This window comes from Erpetoichthys calabaricus, chromosome 4 (assembly GCF_900747795.2).
Source record: "Erpetoichthys calabaricus chromosome 4, fErpCal1.3, whole genome shotgun sequence".
Classification (NCBI taxonomy): Eukaryota; Metazoa; Chordata; class Cladistia; order Polypteriformes; family Polypteridae; genus Erpetoichthys; species Erpetoichthys calabaricus.
The window spans coordinates 301,726,294-301,751,762 of NC_041397.2; the positions used below are offsets into that span (position 1 = coordinate 301,726,294).

General features: G+C 38.6%; 2 protein-coding genes across 2 annotated transcripts; both read left to right on the forward strand.

Annotated features, from left to right (window-relative positions):
• Positions 1-4,875: 4,875 nt before the first annotated feature.
• LOC114651284 (olfactory receptor 6N1-like) lies at positions 4,876-5,909 on the forward strand. Its single transcript, XM_028801228.2, has one exon. The coding sequence runs from the start codon at positions 4,888-4,890 to the stop codon at positions 5,839-5,841; it is 954 nt and encodes a 317-aa protein (XP_028657061.1). The 5' UTR covers positions 4,876-4,887; the 3' UTR covers positions 5,842-5,909.
• Positions 5,910-23,294: 17,385 nt separating this feature from the next.
• On the forward strand, positions 23,295-24,362 carry LOC114651286 (olfactory receptor 6N1-like). Its single transcript, XM_028801230.2, has one exon. It carries the CDS (start codon positions 23,307-23,309, stop codon positions 24,258-24,260), a length of 954 nt encoding a protein of 317 aa, XP_028657063.1. The 5' UTR covers positions 23,295-23,306; the 3' UTR covers positions 24,261-24,362.
• Positions 24,363-25,469: the final 1,107 nt, after the last annotated feature.

The window sequence follows — 25,469 nt, forward strand, 5'->3', positions numbered from 1 at the left end:
CGATCGCTGTAAACAGAAGTGAAGTGGAGGTTAAAATCAAATAGAAAAAAGTCTTCATTAAATACAACGAGGTTAAAACAATGCTGGAATCAGTCTCTTTAAAAACAAGCCCGGCGCATTCTTTAACTGCCTTCTCTCTCGCTTGCTCTCTCTCGTGCGAGCGTGTGTGTGTGTTTGTGTGTCTCTCTCTCTTTCCATACGTGAGTGTGTTTGTGTGTGTCTCTCTCTAACGCGCGCTCGAGTGTGTGTGTGTGTCTCTCTCTCTGTCTCGTGCATGCTGTCTCTCTCGCTCTCTCTCGCTCGCTGCACAGGGAGAGACTGAACACCTGCAGAAATCATCGGCGTGCACAAACCGAAAGGAAAACTGGCTTGTTCGTATACCGAGTGTGTGGTTGTGAACAGATGCAAAAGTTTGGCGAACTTTTTGGTCGTAACCCGATTTGTACATGTTCAGAGACATTTGTGAACCGAGGTTCCACTGTATATATATATTTATATATATACTGTATATATATCAGATTCTTCTTATACATGTTTTAATTATTACATTAACACTTTTTAAAGAATGTTCGGCAACGCTTAAGCTCCTCTTAATATGGTGCCTTTATATTCCTGCCAAAACAATGTTTCAAAATATTATTTCAATGTATGATGATTTAAAGCAGCATCACATTGTGTTTATAAGAGTTAGTTAAGAAATCAAACGTTGACATTTTTATGGATCCACCATACATTTGTCTCTCTAGACCTGAAAAACACTCAGTTTTAGGCCATTTCTGGACCATATGTTGTGCAGGAAATTATACCCTTATGGTAAAGAGTAAGCCAAATGGTATCACCAGCAAAAATGATCAGAAGAAGTTGAAGTTGTGCCTTAAACATCAACTGACACCAAGGGTTTACCGGCTAAGTTAACATTACTCCTTTTCACAAAACTTCAAGCACATGAGGATTGGTAATATAGGATTGTGTTGGGTCATTTTATGCTATTCCAAGACTGCTGATCCCGTTTGATATTTGATTCTTTACTAGTGGTCCTAGATTTTTAGGAGCCACTCCCAGAAGGTTCAGAATGACAAATTTCAAACATAAGTATGTAGAGTATCATTTTAGATTATCCATCCATCCATTTTCCAACCCGCTGAATCCGAACACAGGGTCACGGGGGTCTGCTGGAGCCAATCCCAGCCAACAAAGGGCACAAGGCAGGAACCAATCCCGGGCAGGGTGCCAACACACACAAACACACCAAGCACACACTAGGGCCAATTTAGAATCACCAATCCACCTAACCTGCATCTCTTTGGACTGTGGGAAGAAACCCAGAGCGCCCGGAGGAAACCCACGCAGACATGGGGAGAACATGCAAACTCCATGCAGGGAGGACCCGGGAAGTGAACCCAGGTCCCCAGGTCTCCCAACTGCGAGGCAGCAGCGCTACCCACTGCGCCACCGTGCAGCCCATTTTAGACTATTTCAAGTTTATTAATTATGAATTTGATGCTATTCTTTTATCCTTTATGTAAGATTTAGCCCTCTAAGATCTTCTATTAGAGGGTAAAAAATGACAGCTTTCTATTACAATTGAGACAATTTAGACTTTTAAATTGAAGAACACATTTTAATATTTCAAATATATGATGCAACTATTCTTTTTTATTGTGCACTTCTACCTCATGAAGTAAATCATTATATTTCTTATGAACATCCTGAATTAGGGCAGCGTACGCTAATTCAGATTTTTTTCATGTTTTACTCCTGACTGTTTATTTCCTTAAACAGCTTCTTGAGTTACACAGTAGTAGTAATGCCTGGTGCACTGTAGTTAGGTAGGTGATTATGAATAATGACACTCTAAGTATATTACCATTAAGGTAAAGTGGTGCTGGAGTTGTAGTTCCAAAAGTCCTCTATTTGTTACTTATAATGAAAGAACTAAAGTGTGGAGTGTCTACAGCCATGCAGTTGTGATAAACTCATTTCCAAGTGGTATAAGGTGAAGCTTACCCTCCACTCTAGCAAACAGATGTAATTGCCTTGTCTTTTCTATGCCCTGCAACTCTACTGAATGTTTGATTTATGTTCATACCCCCTACAAAAGTAATACCACATTTGAAGACGAAGAAGTCAAATTTCTAATTTTTGAACAACACATTGAACCACATACAGTACTGCTGGTGAACAAATTGAACTCAAAAAAATAAGAATAAAATTTAAATATAAATCAAGCAATTTACCTTTAGAAATCCCAGCAATCTTGTAAATCTGCCCCTGTGAAGCTTAGATATGCGATTGATGAGGCAAGCGAGGCATATAGCGCTTGAAGGAATTGATACACAATCAATGATCGAGGGGTTTGGGGGATTGGATAGCCCCATGAAGCAACGGGTGGCAGCACATTCCTAGGAACAGCCTAGGAAGTTTGTTCCCTGATAATACCAGCACTGAAATTTAAAAATAGATGTGCTGCACAGTTAAAACTGCTTCACTACTGCCAGGATCACCAGCAGGAAAGATGGGCTGAAATCAGTGATGTTTAACGATCAGGGCTTGCACAGAAATCAATACTACACCTCACCCTTCTGTACGGATCATTGCCAATTCAGATTGCACAAAGATGGAAAACACACCTCACTCAATTTTAGTGAATCGTGACACAGCCTTCCTCTTTGTCGTACTAAAATGTACAGGTTGGAAACCCCTTTTCATTGGGTGCCATATATTACAAGTGAATTTACACAATAATTACCTGTGTATGTAACAGTATGTAAATTGTGTGATTTGAAGTACTGGAGTGTTGTACCGTGTTAGCCATTATGAATGCAGTGAGAAGTCAAGTAAAATGACACCTTTTATTGGCTAACTAAAAAAGATTACAATATGTAGGCTTTTGAGGCAACTCAGGCCCCTTCTTCAGGCAAGATGTAATACAGAAACCGAAGTTTTCTGTGTTTACATAGACACCAGGACACATACAACATTGGAAAACCTTTAAGTTAGACATCTTAAATGTAAAAAATTAATAGAGCTCTTCAGGCTAAGATTCATTATGCAAGAGAGGAGAGCGATGTATAGTACTGTATATAACAAATGTATGTATATCTTATCCAAAGATCCTGACTGTGTATTGCTCTCCTCTAAAACACACGTAGCTCTGATCTCTCTCTCTCAAAAACATCAACCATTACTCCTTAGCAATCTGTAGATGATAATGTCTGCTGAACAAACAGGTATCGCTAGCTAAGCAGAGGCAAGCTATACTCCAACACATGTTGAGACGAAGAGCGACTCGAACAGAGGCTGACGCATGAATGAGGAGGGTCCCAACCCCCTCCCCTTGGCCCACAGTGTATCTTTCAGATTCATACAAATAAATCAGTACCACAAGCGATCTATGATACTTAGCAAAGATCTCATCTTTTGTTCTGCATGCTACATGTGAAACAAGCAAATTACAGAAAAAAACTCAATCTAGTACCCGAAGTAGTTCTCTTGTGAAAAGCGGATAGACAGACAGACGTTGGATTTTATATATATATATATATATATATATATATATAAAAGCCAAATACCACTGACTCACTCATCACAAAATCTCCTGAACCATGAGGACTTGGGACTTGAAATTTGGAATGTAGGTTACCCTTAGGCCCATAGGTTTTCGCTAAGAAACGGTTTTAAAAATTTCGTGGTCCAAGCGCAAAATTTCTTATAGTTTTTTAAACCCGTTTGTATGTCTGTGCGCTTTTCACGAGAGAACTACTTAATGGATTTAGATTGGGTTTTTGTCTATAATTTGCTTGAACATTCCATTGATATTACGAGTTTCTCATTGTGCTAGGTATCATAGTACGCTTGCGGTAACGATTTATTAGTGCGAATCCGAGAGAAACGCATCGGGCTGCACGGAGGGGGCGGGGCCCTCCTCACTCAAGGGTCTACTTCAGGGCGTAACCTTAACTCCGCTTAGTTAGCGAATGTGAGAACTACTTAACAGATTTAGATGGGGTTTTTTTCTATAATTTGCTTGAAAATTCTGGTTGAATTTGCGACTTCTCTCATTGCACTAAGAATCAGAGTTCGCTCGCAGGAGTGATATATTCGCGCTAATCCGAGCGGAGGGGGAAGAGTGACGTCAGGAGTAGAGAGCTGGGCGGGGCCCTCCTCACTGTCCCGTTTCACTACTACATGGGCGGGTGAAGCCGTGGGGGATTGCTAGTATATATATATATGTGGTGAACCCATGGGAAGGGGGACCCACGTTGCCTCTTCGGGCTGTGCCCGGCCGAGCCCCATGGGTGCAGGCCCGGCCACCAAGCACTCGCCATCGAGCCCCACCTCCAGGCCTGGCTCCAGAGGGGGGCCCCGGTGACCCGCATCCGGGCGAGGGAAAACGCCGTCCAAAGTTTTCATTCATCATAGGTGGTTTGAACCGCTCTTTGTCTCATCCCTCACCTAGGACCAGTTTGCCTTGGGTGACTCTACCAGGGGCATAAAGCCTCGGACAACAGAGCTCCTAGGATCATTGGGACACGCAAACCCCTCCACCATGATAAGGTGGCGGATAAAGGAGGGGTTTATGACAACTATAATTATATTTTACATGAATAATAAATTTCTTTGAAATAGTTAAAAAATAAATTTATTATGTAATTATTAGTATATTATGAATAAACTTTGGTTGTGTCTTAAAAATATAGCTAAAATTATGCTTTTATTAATGTCACTTCTTTCTAGAAAACAGTTCATTGTTGATTTCAGTCTTATTGACAATGCAAAATATGAATAATAAAAGTAGTAATATGAATAATATTGTACTTTTTATACATTTTTATAAAGTAACCATGAATTTTTTTTTTTAATTCACAGAAGACGTTTGAGGTCATCATGACTAATGCAAGCCTGACAACATCATCAGTGGAGCAGTTCATTGTCATTGGCTTACCAGGATTTCAGGATCATGAAAGCAAAGTTCTATTTTCTGTAATATTTTTGATTGCCTACCTTTTAATTTGCCTGGGGAACCTCAGCATCCTTGTCACATTTATGCTGGATGAAAACCTGCACAAGCCCATGTATGTTCTGATTTCCACTCTGGCATTGTTCGACCTTACTTTTTCCTCTATCACAGTCCCAAGAGCACTGACCATTTTAATGTTCGACGCCACTATATCTTCATTTGCTGCTTGTTTCACTCAACTCTTTCTTTACCATTCTATAGGAAGTTCACAGACTTTTTTCTTAATGCTGATGGCATATGACAGACTTGTGGCTATCTGTAACCCCCTTCTTTACCCCACCATTATGACCAACAGATTCCTCCTAAAGCAGATTGCTCTGTGTTGGCTTGGCGGATTCATTACACTCATTATTCCACTCGTTTTGGCTCTCAGACTGCCCTTCTGTGGTCCTAATAAAGTCAGGCATCTCTTTTGTGACCTCGGCCTTGTGGTCAGACTAGCTTGTACTGACATTTCAATCAACAGCATTGTGACTTTGACCATTGGTCTGTCCGTTATGTTCATCGCCTTGGCTTATATTCTGTATTCCTACACACGGATCATCATATCTGTGCTCAAAATTGCCAGTTCTGAAGGACGTTCCAAGGCATTCTCTACCTGTGGGACACACCTGGTGGTAATTTTTGTTTTTATTTTCACTGCTGCTGGTGTTTACATTTCATATCGGATGCCAGGAACTTCTGAAGATATGCGCGTAATAGCAGCAGTGCTGCAGACCATAATTTCACCATTACTGAACCCTTTTATATACTGCCTGAGGAATAAAGAGATTAGAGACAGCTTTGTCAAAATTGTAAAAAGGTGTAAAATATCACCATAGCCACATTTCTATTATGATGTGTTGGAATCTGAAATATGTAAATATGTTCAAAATGAATATTCTCTGTATACTTGTTTTTTATGAAATTATTTTTTTCCAATTAAACTTTAATTTGCTACCATATTTATTTTGTACCTTCCTTTGTAGCTTATCAGTGTCATTTAATGTATTGTCATAGTCAATGTAGTGTGCTCATGTAAATACATAATTTTGTTAATTTTAAATAACGTGCAACAATTTTCAAATAAAGAGCTTTATACAGTAAATATGGAAAAGAAGCGTGCTAATTCTAGAATACAAACAACAGGGCAATCTATTGGAGTGTGGATCACCTACAACAGTCAGACTTTCAGAGCGGGTAATGAAGGTGAGAGAAGCACTAGAGAGAAGAATCAGGGGTCAGCTCAAAGTCAGCGAAGTACAGTTTGGTTTCACATCTGGCATGCGGAACAAAAAATGAGATCTTTGTTATCAGTCAAATGCAGGGAAAGCATCGGGTGTATAGTATTGATAGATGACACATAAACATTGATAAATGATCCTTAATTAGTTCTTTAATAATTGTAAAATTGTGTCATTTTCTCATTGGGTTCTGTCAATAACAGGAAAAAAACCCTTTTTAAGAATTTCCTTTTCTCCTTTAAAATCCCACCCACTAATATTCTCCTGGAAATGACCAAAAACATGAAAGTCAGTCGAGATCAATATAAATTTAACTTGTCAATGAACATACAAATACACAACCCCCTTTCCCCCAGTTTTAAATATCTTTGTAAAATTTTGGCCTAACAAAAATTCTACTGGGCCTTAGTGAAACCACAGGCTGTGGGGTCTTAACATCCACAGGTTTACCAGTTTCAGGGGTTGGCATCACCACTGTATTATTATTGCTAGTAATCATTATCGTCCTTTGCTGCTTGTACCATTCGCTCTACTTGTCCATCTGAGGATGGAGGATAGGGAGCTGTTGTCAAATACCAGCCCCCATTTCTTTCTGTGAATTCTTTGAGTTCAGCAGATGTAAATGCTGTGCCATTGTCCGAGACAATAATATCTGGCAACCCATGTGTAGAAAAGATAAGGTACAAAGTAGTCAATGGCAGCATTAGCAGACATGGAGTACAGAAGAGACACACCCAGCCACTTGGAATGGGAACCCATCAAATTAAAGAAGATCTTTGAAATGGTCCAGCAAAATTAATGTGGATCCGAGACCAAGCCTTAGCTGGCCATTCCTAGGGGTGTAGTTGTGCCCTTGACGGTGCATGCCATAATTATTGACATGTTGTACAACACTTTACAGTGTTCTCTATTTGTCCATCCATTCCTGGCCACCATACATAACTCCTGGCCAGAGTCTTCATGTGGACTATGCCAGCATGGTAGTCATGAAGTAGTTTATCACTAGAATCCCTGAAGCCTATGAAAAAACTCGTAATCCTGGGCCACCTTAAATTCCTTCACACCTCTCCTCATCAGCGTCTTTTGTGTTGTAAATGTGTCGATCAGCACAAGCAGCAAGCAGCCTGCTATCCCATCCTCCACCGCCGCAGCTCAACTGAAAATGTTCTCCCAGCTCAAGGCTCTTTACCTGCGTGTGAGGTGCCTGGAGTTGTATAGGGTAAATAATATACTGTATCATTATTTGGAACACATGCAGTTTATGTGTGTTCCATGTCTACCATGATCTGTGTAAATGTAGGATGACAGGAAATGCGAGGCAAGAAATGTTGAACACATAACTAAAATAGAAACTTTTTTCATGTTATAGTACTAATGACAGAATTTTGACATCACATGTAGCAAGACTTAGGTCCTAATATTAAATAAACACTTTCAAAAAAGGTACACGTATAACAAAACAACTGCATTTTTATTAAAGCATATAACTGAAGAAAAAGAAATTGGATTAGAGTATGACACTGACATGACTGCTTGGGTGGTGCTGAATCACAATTAAGAGGTTGAGGGATCAATTCCAGGCACTTCCCAGAATTCCTGTTTTGAGTAGTCAGCTGCTCTTATTGTTACTATTATACAATAAAAAATACATTTGATTTGAGTCTGCAATAGCCGATGTAAAAGTATAGTACTTGTAAAGGTTAGCTTTTTTTTTATTCAGTTTTTTTCTCTCAGACACTTTCACGCTTCCTCCGATCTGACACTGTTGTTTAACACTAGAATTACCAGAGCCTACAAAAAAAACTCATAGATCCGTCCCACCTTAAATTCCATCGCACCTCTCCGTCTTTGTCCTGTAAATGTGCTGATAAAGACAAGCAGCAAGCAGCCTGGTATCCCATCCCCCCACCGCCGCAGAACATGCACAAAGTTCTCCCAGCTCCTGCCTTGATTGATTATCTGGGAGTGAAGTGCTGGAAATATTGTTATTTGGAACACATGCATTTCATGTGTGTTCCGTTTCTGCAATAATCTGTGTAAACACATTGTTAAAACAGAAACGTTTTTCATATTTTAGTAGTAAATGACAAAATGTTGGCATAAACTATATAATGTGTGAAACCCGAAGTCCAAAGATAAAATAAACACTTTCACAAAAGGTTCAAGGACGATACAACAGCTTCCGTGGCGTAGCGGTAAGATTCGCTGACTTGTAATCAAGAGTCCCCGGTTTGATCCTGACTGCCTCCTATATTTGCCGTTTTCAGTAGTGAGCTGCTCTTATTGTTAATATTATACAGTACACATACATTTGGTTTGCGTCTGTAACAGATGATGTCCATTTATAGGACTTGTAAAAGTTACCATTTTTTTTTCACTTTTATTCTCTCAGTCACGATCACGATACATACTACCGCCTTAGGGATCTGACGCTGTTAGTTTTTATTTGAAACTTGGAGTAACTGTAGATGTGAGTGGTGTTTTGAGGCAATGGAACTGGACATTCCCTGATCTGGAGGGATAAAAGATGACACACAAACTGAATCTGCCTTCTTCATACCTCACCGTCACTTGATTTTTTTTTTATTCAGTTTTATTGAGTGTTCATGCTCACACTGAATTAGTATGCACCTTATGGTCTATGATGTCAAAAAAAACCCCAAAAATAAACAGAGACATAGGTATATATGATATTTGGAATTATTCATTTTATGACCTTGTAATCAGAATATAAGTATAATGTCACTGTGCTCGGTACAAAAATAATTTTATAAATCCACTCACATGTACAGGCCAGGCCAAAGTTAGCACACAGGAGCTCTCAGCATTTACAATTGCTGGGCCAAACATAGGACAAGATAGACAAAGACAGCTGGAGGAATGTTAGTCAGCCTAAAGACAGGTATATACTATTTTGTCCTATGTTAAAAGTCAGCACAAAATCTTCTTTCCTTGTTTGGAAATGGACTATTTGCCGACTTGGGGGCCTGCACGTGGAGGAACCAGTATAAAAGACTTGGACAGCAGCCAAATACTTTGAAGCCGATGGACAGATGGCTGATATCGTCATCCGTCCTGAAAAGTCTTCCAGCACAGCGATGAAAAATGGCAGACTGTATACACTGAGTTTCCACCTGGGTAATTGTCTTGCTATGGCTTCCTTTGTCTGTAATGCCGAGTAAATCATCAGTAAAGAAAGCTAAGTTATTTTCTCTTATGTGATTTTTACCGCCATATCACTATGGGAGAGGTATCGCCTTTTAATATCATATCTATATAGTTTTCGGTTACTTAAAACGGCGCAATTACAAAAGAACTTATTCCAACAAGGGAGCTATCGCCCCCTAAAGGAACAGACCTGTATAGTACATTTCGGAAAACATTGTGGCACGGATGCAACATTATTTATATTCATTTGCATAACATCTTGCGGTTGTAATCACTGACTGCGTGTTTTCTTTTTTTTCCCGATCTTGCAAGTCTCCATGTTGCTGTATGGTGCTGTTTGTTTTGTACTCCAGGACATGCAGAGGAAAGAATAGTACAGAGAGGTCAGTTCAGCACTATATACAATCATCAAATTCAAATGTTAACAGTTCACACACACGCAAGGACCGGCCTTCCTACATTTAGGACATGTGTACCTGTTGTAATGTACACGCTTCTCTCTATGCTGTGGTTCCTATTACATTGAAAGGGCACCTGACACTGACTCAGTTTACTTTCCCGGGGAAAGCGGCTGTCTTGGAACAGAAGCTTGTCGATGTTGCATCCTCCTTTTCTTTTTCCATCGTCTTTTCTAGTAAGATACGACAACGAAGTTCCTCTGCAAGGTAAGCCATGAACACTCTTCTTTTCTCAGTGGCCCCCGTGCATGCCTTGAACAGTACGTGTGCGTTGATCGCCGCCAAGTCAAGCTTGTTATAGCACACAGCAACTGGCCACCTGTGTGTTCCTGCACACACTGAATAAGCTCACGCCTTCTGGTGCACAATGTCAACGTAGCACGGAGAAAAAAAGAAATAGACAAATATATGGGACATTGGGTATAAATTTATTGTACTTGTAAAAGTTAGCTTTTTCAGTTTTATTCTCTCAATCACGATCATGCTCTAACCCCCCCAGGCCTCCTGATCTGACTGTAACTAACAGCGCCAGTATAAATTCACACCCAATCTGACGCTGTTCGTTTTCAAATAATATTGCATTCGTGCGATGATGTTTTCTGATTGGTACTATTCAGGTCATAAAATGATTTCTTTAAAATATCACATATATTGTCTCTTTCTTTCAGGTGTGTAATAGAAACCACAGCACAGAGAGAAGTGTGCGCATTGCAACAGGTACACTTGTCGTAAATGTAGGAAGGACGGGTCCTTGCGTGTGTTTGAACTGTTAACATTTGAATGTGATGATTGCACATAGTGCTGAACTGACCTCTCTGTACTATTCTTTCCTCTGCATATCCTGGAGTACAAAAGAAACAGCAACATGTAGAGGCTGCCTGGGCAAGATCGGGAACAAAAAAAAAAAAACATGCGAATCACACGGTCACTGATTACAACGGGAAGATGTTATGCGAATGAATATGAATAATATGAATAATGTTGCATCCGTGCCACAATGTTTTCCGAAATGTACTATACAGGTCATACAATGAATAATTCCAAAAATCATATATAACTACGTCTCTGTTTTTTATTTTTATGACATCATAGACCATAAGGTGCATACTAATTCAGCGTGACCAGGAACACTCAATAAAACTGACTAAAAAAAAATTAAGTGACGGTGAGATACGAAGAAGGCAGATTCGCCAGCGTTTGTGTTTCAGCTTTTATCCCTCCAGATCAGAGAACGTCCAGTTCCATTGCCTCAAAACACCACTCACATCTACAGTTACTCCCAGTTTCAAATAAAAACTAACAGCGTCAGATCCCTGGGTGGGGTGTATAGTGATCGTGACTGAGAAAATAAAAGTGAAAAAAAAAACTTTTTTTTTACAAGTCCTATAAATGTACACCGTTTATTACAGACGCAAACCAAATGTATGTGTGTACTGTATAATATTAACAATAACAGCAGCTCACTACTGAAAATGGCAAATACAGGAGGCAGACGGGATCGAATGGGGGGCTCTTGATTACAAGTCAGCAATTCTTACCGCTACGCCACAGACGCTGTTGTATCATCCTTGAACCTTTTGTGAAAGTGTTTATTTGATCTTTGGACTTCAGGCTTCACACATTATATAGTTTATGCCAACATTTTGTCATGTGAATTTCCCATTGGGATTAATAAAGTATCTATCTATCTATCTATCTATCTATCTATCTATCTATCTATCTATCTATCTATCTATCTATCTATCTATCTATCTATCTTTACTAATAAAATATGAAAAATGTTTCTGTTTTAACAATGTGTTTATTCAGATTATTGTAGAAACGGAACACACATGAAATGCATGTGTTCCAAATAACGATCTATTATTTCCACTCTAAAACTCCAGCACTTCACTCCCAGATAATCAATCAAGTCAGAAACTGGGAGAACTTTGTGCATGTTCTGCGGCAGTGGGGGGATGGAATACCAGGCTGCTTGCTGCTTTTCTTTATCGGCACATTTACAGGACAAAAGACTCTGAGGAAGAGGTGCGAATGGATATAAGGTGGGCCGCATCTGCGAGTTTTTTTGTAGGCTCTGGTAATTCTAGTGTTAAATATTTATGGGAAGAACACTGAAATAATCACCAACAACAGAAAATTACAAGAATTGTGTATCTCCAATTCTGTCTGTAAAATAAACAGACCATATTGCCTGCGCCTCAACCACCCATGTGTCACATTATGCCTTTCTCTTTTCTGTGTACTTTCGGTCAGGAATGCAGTTCTTTTCTTTGTCGACGTTTTTAGAAACCTGTGGTTTCAACGTCGGAATGAGATGCCGCCTTCTGGAAGCATTCTCCTTTAATATGAGGTGGACAAGAAAGGGCGGTGCCTTCAAGGGGCAATTTCTCAACAACAACAACAACAACATTTATTTATATAGCACATTTTCATACAAAAAGTAGCTCAAAGTGCTTTACATAATGAAGAAAAGAAGAATAAAAGACAAATAAGAAATTAAAATAAGACAACCTTAGTTAACATAAAAAGGAGTAAGGTCCGATGGCCAGGGTGGACAGAAAAAAACAAAAAAAAAAACTCCAGAAGGCTGGAGAAAAAAATAAAATCTGTAGGGGTTCCAGGCCACGAGACTGCCCAGTCCCCTTTGGGCATTCTACCTAACATAAATGAAATAGTCCTCTTTGTAGTTAGGGTTCTCACGGAGTCACTTTATGCTGATGGTTATACAGACTTCTGGCTTTTAATCCATCCATCATTGTTGGAACATCATGGTGCTTTGGGTAGATGGTGGTGGCACAAGCCACCACCAATAGGACACCGGAAAAGGAAACAGAAGAGAGAGTAGGGGTTAGTACAAATTTTGAATGAATAGTTATTATAATGAATTGGATATACAGAGTGTCAGGATTAAATTACAGTGAAGTTATGAGAAGGCCATGTTAAAATAATGTGTTTTCAGTAGTTTTTTAAAGTGCTCCACTGTATTAGCCTGGCGAATTCCTACTGGCAGGCTATTCCAGATTTTAGGTGCATAACAGCAGAAGGCCGCCTCACCACTTCTTTTAAGTTTTGCTCTTGGAATTCTAAGGAGACACTCAGTTGAGGATCTGAGGTTGCGATTTGGAATATAAGGTGTCAGACATTCCGATATATAAGACGGGGCGAGATTATTTAAAGCTTTATAAACCATAAGCAGAATTTTAAAGTCAATTCTGAATGACACAGGTAACCAGTGTAGTGACATCAAAACTGGAGAAATGTGTTCGGATTTTCTTTTCCTGGTAAGGATTCTAGCAGCTGCATTCTGCACTAACTGCAAACGATTGATGTCTTTTTTGGGTAGTCCTGAGAGGAGTGCATTACAGTAATCTAGCCGACTAAAGACAAACGCATGAACTAATTTCTCTGCATCTTTCGATGATATAAGAGGTCTAACTTTTGCTATGTTCCTTAGGTGAAAAAATGCTGTCCTAGTGATTTTATTAATATGCGATTTAAAATTCAGATTACAGTCAACGGTTACCCCTAAGCTTTTTACCTCCGATTTGACTTTTAATCCTAATGCATCCAGTTTATTTCTAATAGCCTCATTGTATCCATTATTGCCAATCACTAAGATTTCGGTTTTTTCTTTATTTAATTTGAGAAAGTTACTATTCATCCATTCTGAGATACAGGTTAGACATTGTGTTAGCGAATCAAGAGATTTGGGGTCATCAGGTGCTATTGATAAATACAGCTGTGTGTCATCAGCATAGCTGTGGTAGCTCACGTTATGTCCCGAGATAATCTGACCTAATGGAAGCATGTAGATTGAGAAGAGCAGCGGACCCAGGATAGAGCCTTGTGGAACACCATATAGAATATCATGTGTCTTTGAGTTATAATTACCACAACTAACAAAGAATTTTCTCCCTGCCAGGTAGGATTCAAACCAGTTTAAGACACTGCCAGAGAGGCCCACCCATTGACTAAGGCGATTCTTAAGAATATTATGATCAATAGTGTCAAATGCGGCACTCAAATCTAAGAGGATGAGAACAGATAAATGGCCTCTGTCTGCATTTACCCGCAAGTCATTTACTACTTTAACGAGTGCAGTTTCTGTGCTGTGATTTGTTCTAAAACCTGACTGAAATTTATCAAGAATAGCATGTTTATTGAGGTGCTCATTTAACTGCAGCCTCAAGGCTGTGAGGGAAAAAGGAGACTGTGCGTCAGCACCTCTTCTCATCCCAGGGTGGTACTACCTGGAAGGTGACCCTCTGAAGCACATGAATGACAGTGTATATGAAAAAATAAAAAAACCCTAAAATCATAGTACTTTCTATTATATCATTAAGTGGTAAAAGACTGTTAATTCACAAATACTCTTTGTATTTTCAAGGTAAATGTTTGTTAAAAAACACATTTTTCATCTGTTAACAGATTTTAAATACTTCAAATCAGTACTGAAACCCTAAACGAATGCAGTTACCGTGTGTACTTTTTGTGTTTGTTTTTTGTATAATTTTTTCTTGAATTTCCAAAAAAATACAGATGTAATATTGCTATGATTTCATTTAAAAAAAGGAGAATATATTTGCATTAAATTGTGACAGGCAAAATGTATTAAATTTTAAAATAAACTTTAAATTCCAGTTCATCCATCCATCCATTATCCAACCCGCTGAATCCTAACTACAGGGTCACGGGGGTCTGCTGGAGCCAATCCCAGCCAACACAGGGCGCAAGGCAGGAACAAATCCCGGGCAGGGCACCAGCCCACCGCAGAAATTCCAGTTCCATACTGTTTTTATACAAGAAGACTTCAGTTATTTGGAATACAGTTTTATAAATTTTGACTTTTTATTTAAAAATATAATTTTTTAGTGTATTTTAGCCAGTTTCCCTACCATTTAGCTAAGGCTTAGCTCTAGATAGTGGAAAATGTGAGATTACGCACCATAGAAGCTGAGGTGGCCACCATCTTTTGGAGGTGAGCAAAGGAAATGTCTGTTTAAAGTCTATTGTCACACAATGGAGACGTGAATGACACAACGCATTAAGAAAAGATTATTGTTCTTTCTGAAGTGACATTTCTTACTTTAGTATTTAAACATGAGGGTCAGAGTTCAGTACATATATAAAAGCTGCATGTTGTGGATGTGGTGCTGTAAATTGGATGAATGGAGTTTGCTGTTTTTGCCTTACCAGAGTCTGGCGTTGGTTCTTTCTTGGATGTTGAGTGACCTTGGTAGCGTAGCAGAGGAGTCCTTGATATTGATTATTTGTCAGTTCTTTTAATAAGACTTTCTTTTAATAAGACAACACCAACAAGTTCTCAACCTCACTTTTACACCTCCCCTCAATAAGCTGCTCCTCTTTCCTTTTTTAAATAAATCAACAAACTTTATTAATTCTCTCTCTAATATAAACCATTGGTTACACATGGATAGATATTGATTATATACACTGTGTAATGATATTCAGGTTTATTAATACTTGTAAAATGAATCATCCATTAAATAGAACGTACTCAGTCAGCAACAGACTACAGGAGCTGCCATGTCTATTGAGCTGTGAACTTCAAAGTGACAGAACAAAGCAATACCGGCAATGAGTGATCATGGGACAGTGCACTGTACTACACTTACTACATTAAGACTCCGTGAAACTTGTATTCTTACATGCAGTCACCTCGGTAGTGTGCCACTCTGGGATGTCTGATTCTAAAGCCATATTTTATTGGTAATGAGTTTACTTTAACTTGGCTTTTCTTGAGGGATCTCAAAAGCCAACTCCCCACAGTGCTGGATTAAGCTCTCCTTCCTAACGTTGCTAATTGAACCTCTCAGGAAATCTCAAAGCACCTAATATAAACCAATGAACGAGAGCTGAGCACGTTTAACACAAAGCCAAAAGGACATTCAGAAGAGGTATGCCATGGATCAGTAAGTGTCTGCGGCCTGCTGTCCGTGTCTAGGATTGTAATACTCGGATTTGAGGCTGTTTCATAGCAATCACACAAAATTAAAGATAAATAAAAACAACAAAAAAAAAAACTATCAGCTACACCAAATTAGAAAAGTAAGTACAATGTAATGATATTTTTTTTTACTAAATAAAGGTACATGTATGTATTTTAACCATATAAAGCATATAAGAAAAAATATTATACATATTTACAAAACAAAGATAAACATAAAAATAAGAAATTCATTAAAAGTTATGTTAAGTAGAAATATAAGTATGATGAAAGTATTGCAGGCTCTTATTAAAGTTATATATAAAAAAAAACTAAATGTATTTAAGCTAATATACATAGTAAAAAGTATACAGGACACTTTCAGAAAACTAAAGTAAGATTAATATGAAAAGAAGACATACATCTGAAGTCATACTAAGTACAAGTATGTATGTTCTAAATATTTAAAAATGAAACTGAACTTAATTGTGAAATGAAGAAATGTATTTTAAGTTATGTCAATATAAAATCAGTTGTTCTATAAATATTTACAGACTTAATTAAACATAACTGTAAAATAAGAAATGTATTTTAAATTATATTATGGAAAATATCTTCTTCTTCTTCTTTCGGCTGCTCCTGTTAAGAGTCGCCACAGTGGATATATTATGGAAAATATACAGTAAATATATTAAAATATTACAAGCTCAATTAAAGATACATATAAAACAGAAGAAATATATCTAAGTACAAAGTAAAAAGTGTGCTATACACTTTGAGAAACTAAAATAAGAAAATGTGTAAAAAGAAGAAATATATTTTAAGTTATATTAAGTAAAAATCTAAGTGCATTAAAATATTAAACGTTCAATTTGAGATGCATGTTAAAAAATGAACATCATGTAAATATTTCAAAACAAAATGAAGCATAATTGAAGAAATTTATTTTACATTGACCCAAGTATAAAACAGGTAAAAACTAAATGAAAAAAAAATGTATTTTAAGTTAAATTAAATAAAACATAAGTATATTGAAAATATTATGTTAATTTAAAGAAGAATATAAAAAAGAAGAAATGTAGTTAACATACAGCAGATTCAGTAAAAAGTATACTATAACGTTTTATGAAGTAAAGATGAATATAAAAAGAAGACGTATTTTGAGTTATACTGAAATAAAAAGGTAAACTATATATATTAAAAAAAATAATCCAACATAAACGTAAAACAAACATGTATTTTATGTTATACTATTAAAAAAATACCTTGAATGCCAGTTTTCATTAAGTTGCCTTATCACTTTTTATAAGGATTTTGGGCGACACTTAAGCTCCTCTTTATTTCTGTTCCTGGCTTATTATTAGGCCTACTGTGTATAGTACAGGTAGTCCCCAGGTTACGGACATCCAACCTACGACATACGAACGGGGCCACAGCTGCGACGCATGCTCCTCAGTAACTGCCAGTCCATCATCTTCGGCCTGCGGACGCTGAAAGCGGTGGCTGGACGGAGGCTGCAGGGGGGGCGATTTCGCTGCTTACGCAGTGTAGTGTTCCTTGGGTGGCTCCAGGCGGCAAGTGGTTTCACTGCCCGCCCACCACACACGGCTGACCCGTTCGTTCTAGGTCCACAGCTGGTAATGCTGCAAGCGGTGATCCGGTTGTGGTTGAACGAGGCGGCAGGGGGTAGCATTGTAGTGTGCCTCGGATGGCTGCGTGTTGAATGGGGGCGGTGGTGTTGCGTACGCTGCCCGCAGCATACTGTAGTGGAGGTGACTGTGAGGTGGGCTGGTGATGAACCACCCCTCGCTGTCCCCATTCATTCTCAATAGCAAGCCTGCTTGTACTGTTATGCACATAGCAGGAAGTTGTCTCTTGTCAGTACAGGGTAGTTCAGATCTAATTATGCAGATCCAGATCATCTGGATGACTTTGATTTATGCAGGGACGATTCCAGTTCGGCGCAAAGACGATTCTTCATGTCGTCAGTTCACACACTTCTCGATGGTCCGGGATTTTTCGGGTGATTTTCTATGTAATAAACTGAATAAATTATAGCGTAATGAAAATTGCATAATTAGACCTGGACCACCCTATACATCAGACATGTTGACGACTGGTGCCTTCCTGCTGTGATAGCTGTACAGTGATGTGCAGAAGAGCTCATCTTAACCTTTTGTCTTCACCCTTCAACAATGTCTCTGAAACACAAATCTGATGCAAGTGCTGGTGATACAGTAAAGAAGAGAAAAACCATCACCATGGAAAATAAAGTGGAAATCATAAAAAGGTCAGAAAGAGGTGAAACTCCATCATTCATTGGCAGAGCACTTGGTCACAGTCGGTCAACAATAGCATTTGTTAAAATAATGTACCTGTTCCGACTTACATACAAATTCAACTTAAGTACAAACCTACAGTCCCTATCTCGTACGTAACCCGGGGACTGCCTGTATTGAGTGTGTTTTTTTTTTGTGCTGCGAGTACCAACATCATATTTTGCATTTTATTCCTTGTTTTTACTTAATTAAACTAGTAATGCCTGTTGCAGTGTAGTTAGGCAGGTAATCATGAGTAATGATATTATAAGAAATTGCCATGAGGGAAACTTAAGGTAAAGAGGTGCCAGCGTGTTTATAGCCATCCAGTTGTGATAAACGCTTCTGCATGTGTGATAAGATGAAGCTTACAACATGGGTGTTTCATGTTACAAATGGATTTACATAATAAATGCTCACTAATAACATCTGTATCTATATGTAACCGGTCATTTTTTCAATGTACTTATCGTGTAATTCTTATTGCGTAATTTAAGTAATGACACTGGCACAGTGCACGTTTCTCATTTTGTATACAGAATGCATTAAGAGACACTTAACATAATGTGTTGTCAGATGACACCGTGTTTGTTTGGAGATCAGCTTGTGCATTTCTATGAACACTGTTTTCAATGTGTCCTGATAATAACTCAAAGCACTTTGGTAATTCTCTCAGAACTTGGAAGATAAAACACTCCTTTTTAATAACTCATCTGTTTTCTATTACACGGTGATAGGGATCTTCCTGAATCTTTACATACAGTATATTTTAATTAAAATGGTCCCCTCTTTGAAAGCATATGTGTACACTTCATTCATTCACATAATATTTTTTAAATATTGAATCCATTTTTCAGTATGGGTGGCTGTATTCCAGGATTTGTGTCACTTTTATCGTTTCACTCAGCTGGCATTGCAACCAACTTTCACTCTTCAACTTTTAGGTGGTAAGCTTCACCAACCAGTGAGTTGAACGAGGTGCTCATAAGTAAATGCAACTCCCAACATCCACTTCAAGGAAGGGTTGGCATACTCTGCTCCACTTCAGTTCTAATTTAATTGAGTCTGTCACAAGTCCTTTATGAATAGCTCTTTCAATCCCCATCATTTACATCAAATTACTGCAGGTGACCCTATCAGATCACACATCTCCCGACAACATAGACACTAAAGTTCATTGAGGAACACAAAACCATCCACAATGTCAAAGTCACAGTCGTACGTGGTATGACTTGTAAATGTTTGCAAAAAAATTGAGTCTGAAATGTGATGGCAAGGGTCACAAGACCAAATGTTTAAATGCTGCTGAGCCTACACACTACATTGAGGAAAGATGAGAGCATGTTTTGTTACACTTTTTCCAGGCTTTTCTACAAAGCTCATTAAGTTACATGAGTGAGAAATAAAATTAGATGGAAGGGAAAAAAAGGTATCACTTTAGATTAGGTGTACAATTACCTGTATAATTACAGAGTAACTAGGTGATATTACCTTGTACTTACAGTGTAATACAATGTAATGCTATAATTAAGTACTAAATTGTAATTTGTTATTCCATAAGTTGTATAAGATTATAAACTATATAAACTGTGGAATAACAATTGCAATGAAGTGCTTAACCACAGCATTACATTGTGTTACACAGTAAATACAAGGTAATAACTCCTAGTTCCTCTGCAATTATACAGATAATTACATGGTAAGTACAACATAGTTAAGGAAACCTGATCTAAAGTGTTACCGGAAAAAAATCTAATAGGAGAAAAAAATGTATTTTTATGATAGGAGGTGGAAAAATAATCCGAAATTATAACACATTCTCTTGCAAAAGTACTTCTGGTTTAATATTGGGTGCTTGAAGTTGGAAGAAGACACACAAGCCGCCTACATGATAGGCTGACTAAAACACACCACATGATTACAGCATCTGCTATAAGAACGACCGAGACTGTGAATGTGAATCACCAAAGCCCAGCCTGACGCGGACATTCAGCTCCATTCTGTGGACTGCTTCACGGTGTGCTTGGAATGATTGGGAAGATGATCGGGTGTCTGTCTCGGCCATTCTCAGCAGCAGATGGGCTGTTCAAGTCCTGTTTTAATCAATTATTCATGCGGGTGGCTTGCTTGTTTTCTTATATTTGGAATCTTAACATCAGGCAGGAACAAAACTGTTTTTAGAAAAAATGTAAAAGTATTCCATAATTTTGTTCCTTCCTAGGACTTAAACACATTTTGTTTTTAATTCTGGGTCAAAATTCATTATTAAAGTGTAGGTAATCTAATTGAATCCAAGTTTCATCCAAGCAAAACTTGATCTGAATATAGTCATATTTATGAATATTTATAAATGAACAGCTTTGAGCAGTGCAATGGATCAATGACATGTGTTTGTTTTGTGTCTTCAGGTTGTGGGGTTTAAATCCCAGCCTGGTGGCACCATTTAAGTGTATCTGCTTGGCTTTTTGTCTTAAATAGTCTGGTTTTCGTTGATATACCAAAAACATGCAGGGTAGGGTTATAGAATCAGTGTGCCTTTTTATAGACCTTTTAAATACAGTGCATCCGGAAAGTATTCACAGCGCATCACTTTTTCCACATTTTGTTATGTTACAGCCTTATTCCAAAATGGATTAAATTCATTTTTTTCCTCAGAATTCTACACACAACAGCCCATAATGACAACGTGAAAAAAGTTTATTTGAGGTTTTTGCAAATTTATTAAAAATAAAAAAATTGAGAAAGCACATTTTTTTTTCATATTTTTTCATATTCACAGCCTTTGCCATGAAGCTCGAAATTGAGCTCAGGTGCATCCTGTTTCCCCTGATCATCCTTGAGATGTTTCTGCAGCTTAATTGGAGTCCACCTGTGGTAAATTCAGTTGACTGGACATGATTTGGAAAGGCACACACCTGTCTATATAAGGTCCCACAGTTGACAGTTCATGTCAGAGCACAAACCAAGCATGAAGTCAAAGGAATTGTCTGTAGACCTCCGAGACAGGATTGTCTCGAGGCACATATGTGGGGAAGGTTACAGAAAAATTTCTGCTGCTTTGAAGGTCCCAATGAGCACAGTGGCCTCCATCATCCATAAGTGGAAGAAGTTCGAAACCACCAGGACTCTTCCTAGAGCTGGCCAGCCATCTAAACTGAGCGATCGGGGGAGAAGGGCCTTAGTCAGGGAGGTGACCAAGAACCTGATGGTCACTCTGTCAGAGCTCCAGAGGTCCTCTGTGGAGAGAGGAGAACCTTCCAGAAGGACAACCATCTCTGCAGCAATCCACCAATCAGGCCTGTATGGTAGAGTGGCCAGACGGAAGCCATTCCTTAGTAAAAGGCACATGGCAGCCTGCCTGGAGTTTGCCAAAAGGCACCTGAAGGACTCTCAGACCATGAGAAAGAAAATTCTCTGGTCTGATGAGACAAAGATTGAACTCTTTGGTGTGAATGCCAGGCATCAAGTTTGGAGGAAACCTGGCACCATCCCTGCAGTGAAGCATGGTGGTGGCAGCATCATGCTGTGGGGATGTTTTTCAGCAGCAGGAACTGGGAGACTAGTCAGGATAAAGGGAAAGATGACTGCAGCAATGTACAGAGACATCCTGGATGAAAACCTGCTCCAGAGCGCTCTTGACCTCAGACTGGGGCGACGGTTCATCTTTCAGCAGGACAACGACCCTAAGCACACAGCCAAGATATCAAAGGAGTGGCTTCAGGACAACTCTGTGAATGTCCTTGAGTGGCCCAGCCAGAGCCCAGACTTGAATCCGATTGAACATCTCTGGAGAGATCTTAAAATGGCTGTGCACCGACGCTTCCCATCCAACCTGATGGAGCTTGAGAGGTGCTGCAAAGAGGAATGGGCGAAACTGGCCAAGGATAGGTGTGCCAAGCTTGTGGCATCATATTCAAAAAGACTTGAGGCTGTAATGGCTGCCAAAGGTGCATCGACAAAGTATTGAGCAAAGGCTGTGAATACTTATGTATATGGGATTTCTCAGTTTTTTTTATTTTTAATAAATTTGCAAAAACCTCAAGTAAACTTTTTTCACGTTGTCATTATGGGGTGTTGGGTGCAGAATTCTGAGGAAAAAAATGAATTTAATCCATTTTGGAATAAGGCTGTAACATAACAAAACGTGGAAAAAGTGATGTGCTGATTGTTCTTTATTTCGCCTTATGCAATTTCTTGTATTAGGAATTTGTTAGTTTTCACATACCCCTTGGGGTCAGAGTGCAGGGTCAGCCATTGCACAGCACCCCTGGAGCAATTGAAGGTTAAGGGCCTTGCTCAAGGGCCCAGCAGAGTAGGATCTCTTTTGGCAGTGACAGGGATTCAAACCGGCAACCTTTGGGATACCAGCGCAGATCCTTAGCCTCAGAGCCACCACTCCACCCCCGAATGTATACCTGTATACAGTATATATATATGTTGGTTCTTGTGTTTTACCTAATTCTACAAGGAAAGACTATCACTCCCATTACTCTGATTTGGAATAAGCAGGTTTGTAAACTGAATAAATGCATAAACTTCACTAGAGATACATATTTGGATAGCATTTATAGCTGTCATAAAGCAAAAAGGTCCTGTCACCACCAACATGCTTTAAAATACATTTTCAAAAATCGTCAACATTGGTCATCTAATGCATAATATCTTATCTTTGTGAGTATAGTTTGGAAGTATATGACATGATAACATGAGATAACATTCTCAAGCCTGCTTAATCCTGTTCAGAGTCATGGGGAGATGATACTTATCCCTCTGGGCACACAGCAAGAAATTGCATTCAACAGAGTGCCAGTCCATCACAGTGTCCATTCACATACAGGTACACCAACACTCAAAATCACAAAGGGACCAATCTGGAATCGCACATGTTTAAAAATGTTGGAGAAAATGCAGGGTACCTGTAGAAAAACCAGGATATGCTGCAAACTCCATACGGTCAATGGGATTTCAGCGCAGCATGCTGGATCCATAATTCAGGAGTTCAAACCACAATGCCATTATACCATCCTGTAAACTGTACTAAAGTAATATTCTAATTATTGTAGGATATGAGAAAAGCGCTATATAAATGTAATGAATTATTATTATTATTTCAAAAGTGACAATGTAAATTTTTTTTTTTTCTATTCACAGAAATTTTTTGTGGTCATCATGGCTAATGCAAGCTTGACAACGTCATCGGTTCAGCAGTTCTTTGTCGTTGGCTTTCCAGGATATCAGGATCACGAAAGCAAACTTCTAATTTCTGGTATATTCTTGATTGCCTATCTTTTAATTTGGCTGGGGAACCTCAGCATCCTTAACACATTTATGCTGGATAAAAACCTGCACAAGCCCATGTATGTTCTGATTTGTACTCTGGCTGTTTTAGATATTACTTTTTCATCTGTTACAATTCCGAGAATACTGGCTGTTTTAATGTTCGATGCCAGTATGATATCGTTTACTGCTTGTTTTGCTCAACTTTTTCTTTTTCATTCTGTAGGAAGTTCACAGTCCTTCCTCTTAATGCTGATGGCATATGACAGATTTGTGGCCATCTGTAACCCCCTTCTGTACCCCACCATTATGACCAACAAATTCCTCCTAAAGCAGATTGCTCTGTGTTGGCTTGGCGGGTTCACTACACTCATTATTCCACTCGTTTTGGCTCTCAGGCTGCCCTTCTGTGGCCCTAATAAAGTCAGGCATCTCTATTGTGACCACAGCTCTGTGGTCAGACTGGCTTGTGCTGACATCTCAATTAACAGCTATGTGACTTTGACCATCGGTCTGTCTGTTATGTTCACCGCCTTGGCTTACATTGTGTATTCATACATACACATCATTAAATCTGTGCTCAAAATTGCCAGTTCAGAAGGACGTGCCAAGGCCTTCTCAACATGTGGGACACACCTGGTGGTAATTTTTATATTTATTTTCACTGCTGTTGGTGTTTACATTTCATATCGGATCCCGGGAACTTCTGAAGATGTGCGCATAATGATTACGGTGCTGCAGAACATAATTCCACCATTACTGAACCCTGTTATATACTGCCTGAGGAATAAAGAGATTAGAGACAGCTTTATCAAAATTGTAAAAAGGTGTAAAATATCACCATAGTCTTATTTCTCTTATGATGTAATGGAATCTCGAACATCTGAAAATGTTTCACATACCTGGAGCCTGTTTTTACTATATTGTCTTTTTCCCATTAAACTTCAATTGTTACCCTAACTATTTTGTTGGTACCTTTTTTTGCAACTTGTCAGAGTCAATTTATTTTCTTAGTCAATGCAGTGTAATCAGATGAATACATAATTATGTTAATTTTTAGTAATGTGCGTTAATTATAAAGGTTTGGGGCTGGTAACTCGAAGAATGCCGGTTCGAATTCTGGTAGTGACAGAAGGAATAATATTCCGTTGGGCCCTTGAGCAAGGCCCTTAACCTGCAATTGCTCCAGGGACTCTGTACAAAATGCTGAACCTGTGCTCTGACCTCAAAACGCTCTGGAGAATAAGTTGGGGAATGCGAAAAATAACAAGTTCCTAATATAAGAAATTGTATTTAGTGAATGAAGGATTAAAAATCACTAAATAAATCAAACAACAAACATTACAAATATTGTATTGTTAAAATAAAAGATTCATGAAAATTGGAGACTGGACCACAATATAGCAGTCAACCTATTAGAGCGAGTAACGAAGATGAGAGAAGTGCCAAAGATAAGAATCAGTTCAGCTTAAAGCGAGAAAAATACAGTATGGTTTAATGTTTTGTATGGAGAACAACAGATGAGATCTTTGCTTTCAGGACAATTCAGGGAAAGCATCAGGGGAAACGATAGAGTCAGGATCCTCGTTATTTTTTTAACTTATTATGGAAATTCTAGCAGACCTTGTTTTGGTTTTCATCTATATTTGGAGTTTTTTTGGTGGTCACGTCACTGTTTTGCTTATTAGCTTAGTTTTGCTTGTATACAGTTACTTGGACCATTCCCACTGCCATTTTGTGTATTTCTCCGCAACACTATTTCGAACTTCTGTTGTTAGGACAGAGTCTGCATCCTACCAATAAAACAAGGTGCCGTGATGCCACAGGCTAAAAGTGCACCTCAAAGTTGTTTGAGCTTTTGAGTTCACAGATTCCCAAAACCCTCTTTTTGTTGCTTTGATTAAAAACTCATTTTTGAACGACTTCTGACCTTTTGACTACGAATTTTGTCTTTGGTTGCTTATATTTCTGATCTCCAAGTTTCTGATCTTTACTTTGTTTTCTGACCTCGTATGTTCTCCCAGTTGTCTATAAAATCACAAGGCATTTCTTAAA

Excerpts from the sequence above, each read along its gene's own strand:
- LOC114651284 (XM_028801228.2), top strand. The coding sequence starts at position 4,888 with ATGACTAATGCAAGCCTGACAACATCATCAGTGGAGCAGTTCATTGTC.
- LOC114651286 (XM_028801230.2), top strand. The coding sequence starts at position 23,307 with ATGGCTAATGCAAGCTTGACAACGTCATCGGTTCAGCAGTTCTTTGTC.